The sequence below is a fragment of the Bison bison genome, unplaced genomic scaffold, assembly GCF_000754665.1.
Source record: "Bison bison bison isolate TAMUID 2011002044 unplaced genomic scaffold, Bison_UMD1.0 scf7180017864145, whole genome shotgun sequence".
Taxonomy (NCBI): domain Eukaryota; kingdom Metazoa; phylum Chordata; class Mammalia; order Artiodactyla; family Bovidae; genus Bison; species Bison bison.
Window position 1 is genome coordinate 9,594,617 of NW_011494717.1, and position 11,987 is coordinate 9,606,603.

At 39.3% G+C, this 11,987-nt stretch overlaps 1 protein-coding gene across 1 annotated transcript in view; it reads right to left on the bottom strand.

Moving 5' to 3' along the window:
- RBKS (ribokinase) overlaps window positions 1-11,987 on the bottom strand; it is a 96,921-nt gene that overhangs the window by 27,523 nt on the left and 57,411 nt on the right. The window contains exon 7 of the mRNA XM_010840667.1: window positions 9,388-9,576. Within this exon, the coding sequence (XP_010838969.1) occupies window positions 9,388-9,576 (189 nt within the window). The remainder of the gene's footprint in view (window positions 1-9,387; window positions 9,577-11,987) is intronic.

Below are 11,987 nucleotides of genomic sequence, written 5' to 3' on the forward strand. Positions count from 1 at the left end.
ACTCCTTTTCCTATTTGGAACCTGTCTGTTGTTCCATGTCCAGTTCTAACTGTTGCTTCCTGACCTGCATACAGGTTTCTCAAGAGGCAGGTCAGGTGGTCTGGTATTTCCATCTCTTTCAGAATTTTCCACAGTTTATTGTTATCCACATAGTCAATGGGTCACCATAACATAAAACCACAGTCCAGGTGGCTTAAACAACAGAAGTGTATTCCCCACAGTTCTGGAGGCTACAAGTCCAAGGTCAAGGTGCCAGGAGATAAGTTTCATTCTGAGGCCTCTTTTCCTGGCAGGCAGGAGGCTGCCACCTTGCTATGTGCTCACATGACCACTGTGAATGCACACACAGGAGAGTGAGCTCTCTGGTGTCTCTTCTTATAAGGGCAGTAATCCTACTAGGATCAGGGTTCCACCCTTATAATCTCATTTAATCTTAATTGCCTCCTTATAGGCTCTATCTCTAAATACAGTCACTTTGGGGGCAAGGGCTTCAACATATAAATTTTGGAGGAAGTACAATTCAGTCCAAAGGCTTGTATTACATATGCTCCTCCATCTCTCATGAACCCTTCCATTTAGGTTGGTTTCTTTTTTTCTTTCTTTTTTTGCCATACCATGGTGGCATGTGGGATCTTAGTTCCCCACTGAGGGGTTTGAACCTGTGCCCCTTGCACTGGAAGCGTGGAGTCTTAACCACTGGACCACCAGGGAAGTCCCTCAGGTCCGTTTCAAATAGAAGGTGCACGAACAGTGAAGTCCATGAACTAGTTAGTACCTTAACTGAGGCATCTCTTATGGCCTGGCCCCTTTTACAGCTCCTCCAGGTCATCCATTAGCCAAAGACCAAGAGATGTGGTAAAGCCAAAGTCTGGATCATTCATTCTGATATCAGTTGTGAGAATGAGGGTTAAAGAGTTAAGCTGAGATATATAAGCAGACTCATTCAGAAAGAAAACCTGAACATGAGTGAAGTTTCTCTGAAGATCTGCTGTGCATTTGAGTGACAAACAGGCACAGTGCAGCTCTGACATTTATTCTGATATTTCCAAAGGAAACTGTATAAAATAACATGTTTTTGACGGAAATTGTTTCTTTAGAAAGATTAAGGAAAAAACTGTCAAAAGTGTGTAGTGAAATATCCAGATTTATGGAGGCTCAAGTACAATGGATCTGAAAGACATGCAAATCTACATGTCCATATATAATCAGGACTATCCATTCAGAGGTCATCTTAAATCAAGGGCTACTCAACCTACACATAGAGACTTGGGAATGCATGAGAGGTTCCTTATGAGACTGGGAGTGAACTGTGGTCCCTTTGTGAGAACAATGCCCAGTTTGCCTCCTGAGAAATATTACCTATCTTACTTGCTAGATGTGGCTCCAAATAGGTTTTTTTCTATGTCTGAAAGTCATATTTATTCCAAATTTCAAAGTAATACATTAAAAATACAGGTTTATGGAAAAATTGCAAACAAGTAAGAATGTGGAGTAGAACATAGAAGTCCTCCTTTATAACACTTTCCTATCCTTCAGTTTATTCCCTTTCCCATGAGTAATGGAAAACAGTTTGGTGTTTTATCTTTTTCATTTTTATATTTCTTTTAAATTATACTTATGGATAGCTAGAGTTATTTTTAAATCAACCGCACCATACTATATTATTTGACCTTCTTCTTCTGATGATTATGTAAACCTGTCTAGTCAATTTTTTGGTTATAGCAAACAAAGCTAAAATAAACATTCTAGGACAAATATTTATATATGTGATCAATCCTGTAGGACAGATTCTTAGAAGGAAATATACTGGTTTAAAGGCAAAACATGTTTTAAAAATTGCTATTGTCAAATTGCCTTCCAAAAACATTCTGTGAATTTATACTCCCACCAGAATTACATGAGAGCATGTGCTTTCCAATTTATTTGGACGTTGACATTAGCAATTTTTTATTTTTTGTGACCTAATGGGCAGTGAAGGGAATCTCACTGTTATTTTGATTTGCATATTCCTGATTTCTTGTGGGGTTGAACAGTGTCTAATTTCTTTTTCTTTTGTATTTCTTCTTCAGTGAATTGTCTATTTACATTATTCTAAAGAAATGTTTGATTTTTTTGAGTTGTAGAGCCTTTGCATAATAACACATTCACATTTGCTATTAACAGATATTCAAAATTATGCATAGAAAAATCTGGATGGATTTATACTAAAATGTTACAGTGGTTACATCTAAGTGGTAGGATCATGAATATCAGACTTACTTTTTTATACCTCTCTATGTTGTTTGTTCTTTTCTCCTCTTGAACACTAAGCATGTATTAATTTCAGAAAGTGGAAAAAAGTGTGATTGGGGGGTAAAGGTGATGAAGGCTCTCAAGGCAATTCTAAAAGAGCATTTCCCAAGGTACTCTGAGTATTGGCAGTATCAATATAGATGTAATTCACCTAAGGTCAAAATTTGAAAGAAATAACAGTCATTTCTTAAATAATAAATTGATAGTTAAAGTTAGCCTTATTATTTTATAGTAACCTCTTTAGCACCCAAGATCCTGTCATTCAGGATGTCATTCATTCATTACCTACTGTATTTTAGGGCCCAACCCTTTCCAAAGTATTGGCAATCAACAGTGAGGGGTACGCAAACATTTTGGCTCTAACAGAAGTTTCTGGACAGAAATGTGCAAAGTCTCTATTGAAGGTCAAAATGGCTACTAAGCTTCAAAGACCCCTTAGAAACTCTACCAATTATTAACAAGTGCAAAGAATGTACATGTTGATCAGAAAGAAGGAGGTGGGAGAACGAAAGGGTTGCTAGCGAAACACAGTTCAAGGAGCATCACAAAAACTGCCACTGGCGGGGCCGCATGAGACTGGTGAGTCCCCAGTCCTCTCAGCAAGACTGTGGCTCAGGAGGAAACAGAACCTAAATCTGCTGGAGTTGAGAAACACCTCCTGAGAGCACCTAAATTCAGTGGTCCTAATTATATCTGACAAATGGCCAGGTGGCTGGGGATGGGAAGCAGATGGAAACTGGGGGCAAGGTCACACCAAGATGGAAATAATGATCTTTCCGTTGTTGGATTTTCAAAGACTGAACTACCATTCTGGATGACATCTCAGAAGTGGGTCAATGGGAACCTATGCTTGAGAGCTGAATAAGCCTGTGCTTGGATGGCTGAAGGCCAGACCCCAGGATGAGGGCAATATACCAAGGAGGTTACCTTAGAAAGCTGTGGGTAGCCCACCGGCCCCAGCAATCTCCCCACCCTCATGAACTGGCTTCCAGATCAATTTTAACAGAAACAATTCCACTTCCTACTGGTACAGTCTCCAGTTTGGAGCTGATTCTCCAGCCCTGTATTGTCCCTTGGGGATATCCTAGCTGGGCTGATGCTGTCTAATGCCTCATCAACAACTGTGAATACCACAGGACTCAAATGGATAGAAAGAAAGAGGAATAAAAAATAGGGAAGATTAATCCCTCATCTCACTGGCTTCTGATTTTTCTCAGCTTACTTATATACCCTGAATTATGATGATTTATTATAAAGCGAGTGATTATTGAAAAGACAGATTTAGCCTATGGGCTGAATTCTTAAAATTAAGAGTGTCAATGTAGCTTCTAGGACTCAACCATTTACACATGGAAACTTGTAAATCAGGAATTTTACAGAGTCGACAGAACAAGGATAATTAATGTTACAGTATGTTATTTCACACGGTCACAATAATCCTACAGTATCACCATGCTTATATGTGTGTAACTCTGACAGTGGAGTGAGTGTTCAGTGCAGTCATGAACACAAGAAAGCAAGCTCCTGACCTTCAGGTTGGAAGGATCTGAGCGAGGACATGAGTGCCAGAGATGGGAAAAGAGACACATCTGTCACGTCTTCCAAACTGAGCTGAGGACATCTGCAGCTATTGCCACCCTCTCACTCTAGTACAACGGGAAAAACGGATTAAAAATAGAAGCGATACATCCAACTATTAACATTGAGGCAAAACCGAACATAGCCTGCAGAGGCCTGGTGTAGAGGGGGCGATGGCTCCTTCTAGGGCTGGCTGGCTCCAGTGGACAACGTGCCTACTAACTAAAGAGGTTTCCACCATCCATGCCATTCCTGATGTACTGAGTTCCCCCCAAGATTTCCTGAGATATGACTGGAAAATAAAAAAGTTGGCTATATTTAGGTTGCACAGCAGGAGTTTTTGCTAAGGTGTAATGGATGAGGAGGAGGAGAAAAGGGAGGAGGTTACAAACTGCCTGAGAGCCAGTAATACCCTCCTGACATGAAAGTGAAGGAGCCCATTTGTTCAGAAGAAAATGCCTCCCTGGGAGTTCCTCACCTCACCAGGTGAATTAGCTCATTTTTACCAGGCTTATGAAGAAGCTGAACAGTTGTGTGCAGAACAAGCAAGAGGTTTAATAATGAAAGTGCTGGATGAGAGGAGAAAGACAGCATACAAAAGCCTGAGGGAGATTCTACGCCCAGAAAATAACTACCCTTGTTTCCTGTGGCACCTCCGTTGCTCGGGGTTGAGGAGGGGGATGTTGAGTGCCCATTCAGTAGATTTAGTAGAGCAATTAAGTGAAAGATTCTTTATCACAAGAGTATACATTAGTGAAGTAGCTTTTTGTTATTTTTGTCTGTTCTTTGTTTTCTCAATTGAGAGATAAGTACACACACCATAAAATTCACCCTTAAAAAGTGCACAATTCAGTGATTTTGAGTATATCCGCAGGGTTGTGCAACCATCAGCACTATCTAATTCTAGGACATTTTTTATCACCCCCAAGAGGAACCCCTATGCCCATTAGCAGTCACTCCCCTTTCTCCCCCATCTAGTAACTGTCAATTCACTTTCTGTTTCAACAGATTTACCTACTCTGGATATCTCATATAAATTGAAGTGAATTTATATGAAGGCTACAATATGTAGCCTTTTATGCCTACCTTCTTTCACTTAGTATAATGTTTCAGATGTTTATCCATGCCATAGCATGTATCAGGATTCCTTTCTTTGGCTGAATAATATTCTGTCATATATGTCCACCACAATTTGTTTATCCATTTATATCAGTTGATGAAATTTGGTTTGTTTCCAATTTTGGTCTTTTATGAATAATGCTGTGTGAACACTTGTAGATAAGGTTCTGTGTAATATAAATTTTTATCTCTTTTGGCTATATACCTGGAAGGAGAATTGCTGAGCCTGTTGTAATTCTAAATTTAACTTTTTGAAGCACTTCCATAGCGTTTTCCAAAGTGGCTACATCATCTTGCATTCCTGCAGGCAATGTTTGAGGCTTCTGATTTCTCACATCTTAGTCCAGAGTTACTATTATCTGTTTTTGATTATGGCCATCCTAGTGAGTGTGAAATGGTACCTCATTGTGTTTTGCCATTAAAAAAAAAAATCCAAGCCATCCATATACATAGTGGATGTACGGTAAAAGACAAAGCTTAAAGTGTAAATGCCCCATTCCTCTCCACTCTCATGTCTATGAAGGAAATACTTTAAATTCTTTTATTGCTTTCCTCTGTTTTTATCTTCTATTTCTTGGAGTGTTTATACTGTGTGGTTTTTTAAAAAAAATCTGTTTTAGATATTATCTGTTGAATTCTAGCTAAGGAAGATAAGCATTTAGTTCTCTTATCTTCCCTGATATGCACGCAAATACACACTCACTTTATCTTTCCATTTTCACGATATGATCATAATCTCCATGTTTGGTTAATTAATTATTGTTTCATCCTCAAATTCTGCAAGAGAGCTAAAAATCTCTGGGCATATTCAAACACACTGGATAGTTCGATATTCCACTATTTCTTTCTTTTTCCTTGTTTCTTTTTTGTTTCTGGAAGACATTCCTTCCAGAATGGAAGAGCCCTCCAAGCTCCTGCTCTAATCTGGACTGACTGAGGATGGGGTTTCTGCATAGCTACTGTCCTGGAACATTTCTTCATTGTCACTGACTTCTCTCTCTCTCTCTTTTTAATTAGTTTATTTTTTAATTGAAGGATAATTGCTTTACGGAATTTTGTTGTTTTCTGTCAAACCTCAACATGAATCAGCCATAGGTATATCCTCTCCCTTTTGAACCTCCTTCCACCTCCCTCACCAAACCCACTCCTCTAGATTGATACAGAGCCTCTGTTTGAGTTTTCTGAGGCATACAGCAAATTCCTGTTGGCTCTCTATTTTACATATGGTAATGTAAGTTTCCATGTTACTCTCTCCATACATCTCACCCTCTCCTCCCCTCTCCTCATGTCCATAAGTCTGTTCTCTATGTCTGTTTCTCTATTGCTGCCCTGCAAATAAATTCTTCAGTACCAAGTTGCATCACCTGTTTCCTGGACCCTATATCTTCCTCGGTCTTAGTTTTATCCCAGTTTACACCAGCATATCTTTCAGTATCTTTATTCCTCTGTCCCTCCATTACTATCTTCCTTTGTGCTTAATAGATATTTTCTAGTGTACCATTTAACTATCTTGATTTTTTCTTTTTTTTGTTCTTAGTAATTGTAGTTAGTTGGTGATTCCAATTAACAACTTAACCTAGTTTAGATTAATATTAACTTAATTTCAGGAGCATACAAAGCTATTTATGGATGCTTTCATGTTACCACGATAGTGCTGAGTGGTTGTAACAAAGCATATATGCATATGGCATATAAAGCCTAAAACTCTACCATCTGGCCCTTCACAGAAAAAACTTGTCAATCCTGATCCAGCACCCTGATCTTCCTGATCCCATCTTCTCTCTCTTGCCTCCAAGTATTAAGTAATCTGTTCTCTCTAAACTGTCATTGCCTCTCACCTTTCCTGAACCTTAAGAATTAACTGCAGGAGCTCAGAAACCAAACGAAAGGGCACAAGACGATATCAGTCAAGTGTGAAAGCCTCCTTGGTGCACACGGCTGCATGTAAGATGCTCAAAGTTATTATCCACCCTGATCCGTGAAAGCCAATCCTTCAACGTGAAATTACTGAGCATTATTACTATTGATTCCAATTTGAACATTTCCAAGGCTAGTTTCTCCAATCAGTCCTATACCCAAGCAGTGCATTTCCACATGAATGTTCTGTGGTGGGCGCAGGTGGCTTTCCCTGATCAGTATCCACTTCCCATCCTCTGAAAAGAGCTCTTTGATTTTTATTTGACATCGGGGATGGGATCATGATGTGAGACAGTGCGGGAAGGGGGCTGCCAGGGGCTACCACCCAGAGGGTGCCGGTCTGAGCTCAAAGCCCACCACAAGGCAAGCAGAGCTGACAGGGGAAGGGTGAACAAGTGAGTCCTGAGGACACGGTTTAGTCTCTGCGTTCTGCCGTACCTTTGAATGTTCTACTTATGTGCACCAGATACAACCCTTGTTTGGAATTAAGTCATTTAGGTTGTATTTCTGGTTGGTAACTATGAGCAAAAGGAGTTGTGACTGACACAGATGCTGAAAGCAGAGGCTGAGCCACTTCTCGGCAGCCACAGAGGTTCGACAGCTTCACAAGGACCCTTCATTTTATTTTCAGCAAAAGAGAACAAACTCTTCTGCTCTAGTTCAGGACCTAGAATCAGTTCAGTTCAGTCGCTCAGTCGTGTCCGACTCTTTGCGACCCCATGAATCGCAGCACGCCAGGCCTTCCTGTCCATCACCAACTCCCGGAGTTCACCCAGACTCACGTTCATCAAGTCAGTGATGCCATCCAGCCATCTCATCCTCTGTCGTCCCCTTCTCCTCCTGCCCCCAATTCCTCCCAGCATCAGAGTCTTTTCCAATGAGTCAACTCTTGGCATGAGGTGGCCAAAGTACTGGAGTTTCAGCTTTAGCATCATTTCTTCCAAAGAAATCCCAGGGCTGACCTCCTTCAGAATGGACTGGTTGGATCTCCTCGCAGTCCAAGGGACTCTCAAGAGTCTTTTCCAACACCACACTTCAAAAGCATCAATTCTTCGGCCCTCAGCCTTCTTCACAGTCCAACTCTCACATCCATACATGACCACAGGAAAAACCATAGCCTTGAATAGTTTTAGTCTAATGGAGGACTTCCCTGTTGGCTCAGATGGTAAAGTGTCTGTCTATAACGCGGGAGACCTGGGTTCGATCCCTGGGTTGGGAAAATCCCCTGGAGAAGGAAATGGCAACCCACTCCAGTATTCTTGCCTGGAAAATTCCATAGAAGGAGGAGCCTGATAGGCTACAGTCCATGGGATCTCTAAGAGTCAGACACGACTGAGCAACTTCATTTACTCAATGGAGGACTGAGTTCAGAACTAATAAGGAGTCTCTCAAATGCAAGTTACTGTCTTTCTCAACAAAGCAGAAAAATGAGTGGTTTCAGAAATAAGTAAATATGACGAGAATAACACTGCCAAGTATAGTTTATCAGATTCCTGATAAAGCACATTTTAAAAAGCATTCAGGATGTAATTTTATGTAATAGAAGTACTCCTTGCACTTATGTATTTCAATGCATATTTGTATCTAAAACTTTATCAAATGCCCATAAGCTTCTTTTTTGATAAATGACCCACATTTTAAAGTCTTTCCTAAGCAACGAAATAAACAAACATACTGTATAAATATAATAAAACATACAATATATAATATAATAAATTAAATATATTATCTAGTGTATATATATATAATACAATAGTAACTAGTGCTCCTTGCTATTTCATTCTAGGCAAGAGGCTTGTAAGATCCGGCAGTGTGCTTATTGTTTAAAAATCTGGCCCCATGAGGGCAGAGACTCTGTCTTGTACATCACTATATGCTGCTAAGTCACTTTAGTCGTGTCCAACTCTGTGCGATCCCATAGACAGCAGCCCACCAGGCTCCCCCATCCCTGGGATTCTCCAGGCAAGAACACTGGAGTGGGTTGCCATTTCCTTCTCCAATGATGAAAGTGAAAAGTGAAAGCAAAGCCGCTCAGTCGTGTCCAACTCACAGTGACCCCAGGGACTGCAGCACCAGGCTCCTCCGTCCATGGGATTTTCCAGGCAAGAGTACTGGAGTGGGGTGCCATTGCCTTCTCCACATCACTATATATATGCATGTAATACATGACTGGCATATAGCAGGTATTCAATCAAGGCTTATTCAATGAATGAATGAATAAAGGTAATATGGGTATAATTCTACTGATATTCCAGTTTTATGGAGGAAACTGATTCAGAGAGGCTAAGGGACTTGTATAAAGTCCCACAGTGGGCTAGAGAGGGTTAAGATACAGTTCTCCAACCTGATTGATTGTTCTTCTCTTCCAACATATTACCTCTTAGGGCCTCTACCGCATGATCCAAAAATTCAGGTGCAGTATCTTAGTTACTAAATGATGATTTTCAAAGGCCAAAAGGATTCTGAAATTGAAAAACCTACCGTAGTATCCACAGCCTTGACCTTCTCTGTGGGAATGTGCTTTGGGACAGGTTCTGTCTGTGACAGCATCACACATCCTTCAGCACCTAAGGTGATGATTACGACCTGACAGCCCCTTTCCAGGAGCACCAACCCAGCCCTCCCAGCATCTGTGGGGCTGCAGACCTCAAGGCCGGTCAGAATCTCAGCCTGAAATACACAAAAGAGAAATGAAACAGTGTTGAGAATAAGTGACTGGGTCCACTTCTAGATTAGATCTGTTTTTCTAGGAGATATCTCCCTTCTTTTTCATAACAACCAAGGTCATGGCAAACACTGGTGGATACTGGCTCAGGAAATAAATAATAACAGTGACAACAAAAAAACTATGAAAGATGTTCCTGGAACAACTGGGAAAATTTAAATGTGGTTTGAATATTAGATGATAGTATAGAATTACTGATAATTTTCCTAGGTGTGATAATAGTATTGTGGTTCCTCTTAGGAGATGCAAGCTGAAGTGTTCAGGGTTGAGGGATCATGTCTGCAGCTTACTCTCAAATAATTCAACCAAAACAAAAATAAATACACACAGGGGAGAGGGGAAGCCAATGGAGCAAAATGGTAACAACTGATTAGGTGGAGAGGATATGAGTATTCATTGCCCATTTAGCTTTTCCTTATTTATGATGATTTTCATAATAAAGAGTTAGAAAGAAGGGAAGGGGGGAGGGAGGAAAAGAAGGAAGCAAGGGGCCACTGCCAATTATTTTCGATGTAAATCATATCCATAACTTTCACACCTAAATCCTTTTAGTCCTCTCTTGGGCCATAATGCCTTTTTCATATTACTAGTTTGCAAACCATTCATTTCTTCTGTTTGTTTTGCTTGAGAAGATGGAAGCAGAGTAGGAGAGGCTCTGATATATAGCAGAAAAAGTAATGCACTGACATTCAGAGACCTCCACTGCTCACTCACTCTGGAAACTTCTCCAAGTCACATAAAATCTGTAAAATGTGGGGCTTGGACAGAATCAGTAGTTTCTCCCAGAATATAAACAAGTCTCTAGCTGAAGTAGGGGTGAAGGGCTGCAGTCCTGCTTCCTTGCCCGGCCAGCATCTCCAAGGAACCTTTATGGTTTTGAGATAAGCAGCTGAAAGTACACTGGACTAGATGAATCATGTGATGCTTTTTGACTTAAAAAGTTTATAGCCAGATTCTGTCTTTTCTGTGTTACAGTTTAATCATATGCCATATTTACTTAAGAGTGGGTCTGTCCCTTCCTGTGCTTACTCCAAATGTGCCCAGATTAACCCTTCTTGCTGCCTATAAATCATCTCAGTGTCTGCTCATTCTTGGTGTCAGTTTTCCCAAGAGCACGGGTTTTACTAACCTCACCATGTACCCCCCAGCTTGATCTTTTCCATAGACCCTATTAGTCTGAGTGGTTATACTATGAGGCCACTTTCCTTTTTCTTTTTATAAAAAAGAAGGTTTGCATTATTCTTCATTACTGGGATCACTTATGTACATTGAGCCGGATGGTTCACTTTCAGAAACATTGATTTCTTGTGGTTTTTAAAAAACCTTTTAAACAGCTATTCTTTAATGAAAAAATCTTGAACATGAAAAATAATGCATAAACACTCATGTACATACCACCCACCTTTAATAAATTTTACTTAATTTTATTAAATTGTACTTAATTTGCTTCTAATATTTTTCTTTAAAAAAGTTAAATGATATCTTCCACATATATTATTTAGCAATGTAGGTTTCCTCTTAACATTTAAAAATTTGTGTTGATATATATAGCTTAAAAAAAAAAACTGCTCTGTATTCCATACTGCAAATATGCTACAGTTTAAACAAAATCTGTTCTCTTTTTCATGGACACTTTCATTTTTTTCCATTTTCCCCCTTTATAAGCAATGACGTATCGGATATTCTTGATATTTATGTGTAATCTTTTTTCCTCTAGCTGTTTAAAAATATTTTTATCTTTATTAAACCCCTTGATTTTATACAGTTCCAGTAAAATGTACATTAGTAGAAAGTTATATTTATTTACTTTATATGGTGCTTTTAATACACTTTTGATGTTTTGAGGGCTCATATCTTTTCTCAATTCTACAAAACACCCTGCAGTTTTTCCTCTAACAGAGTTTCTCTTCAGTTCCATTTTCGTCTTCCTTCAGTGCAGTTTGACACATGTTGAAGCCTCTCAATCTGTCCTTCATTTCTCTAATTTCCTCTTTAATAGTTAACTATTTTTCTTTCTGTACTATTTTCCAGGAGAATTGAGTTTTCTTCCTCCAGGTGAACTGATCAAGATTCTCTTTCAGTTTGCAAATTCTTCATCCCACTTTAATGTTTATCTTTCTATGAGTGCTTTAACATTTTTTTCAATGACTATTTTTTCATTTTCAAGACTTCTGATTGGTTGGTTTTCATATTCACATACCATCACTTCAATTCTGTTTTTCTTTCACAATTTCTTCTTTTTAAAAAAATTTTATTTTACATGTTTCAATGCCATTCAAAAAAACAAGAGAAAAAAAAAAAAAGAAAAAAAAATTTAATTGGAGGATAATTGCTTTACAGTGTTGTGCTGGTTTCT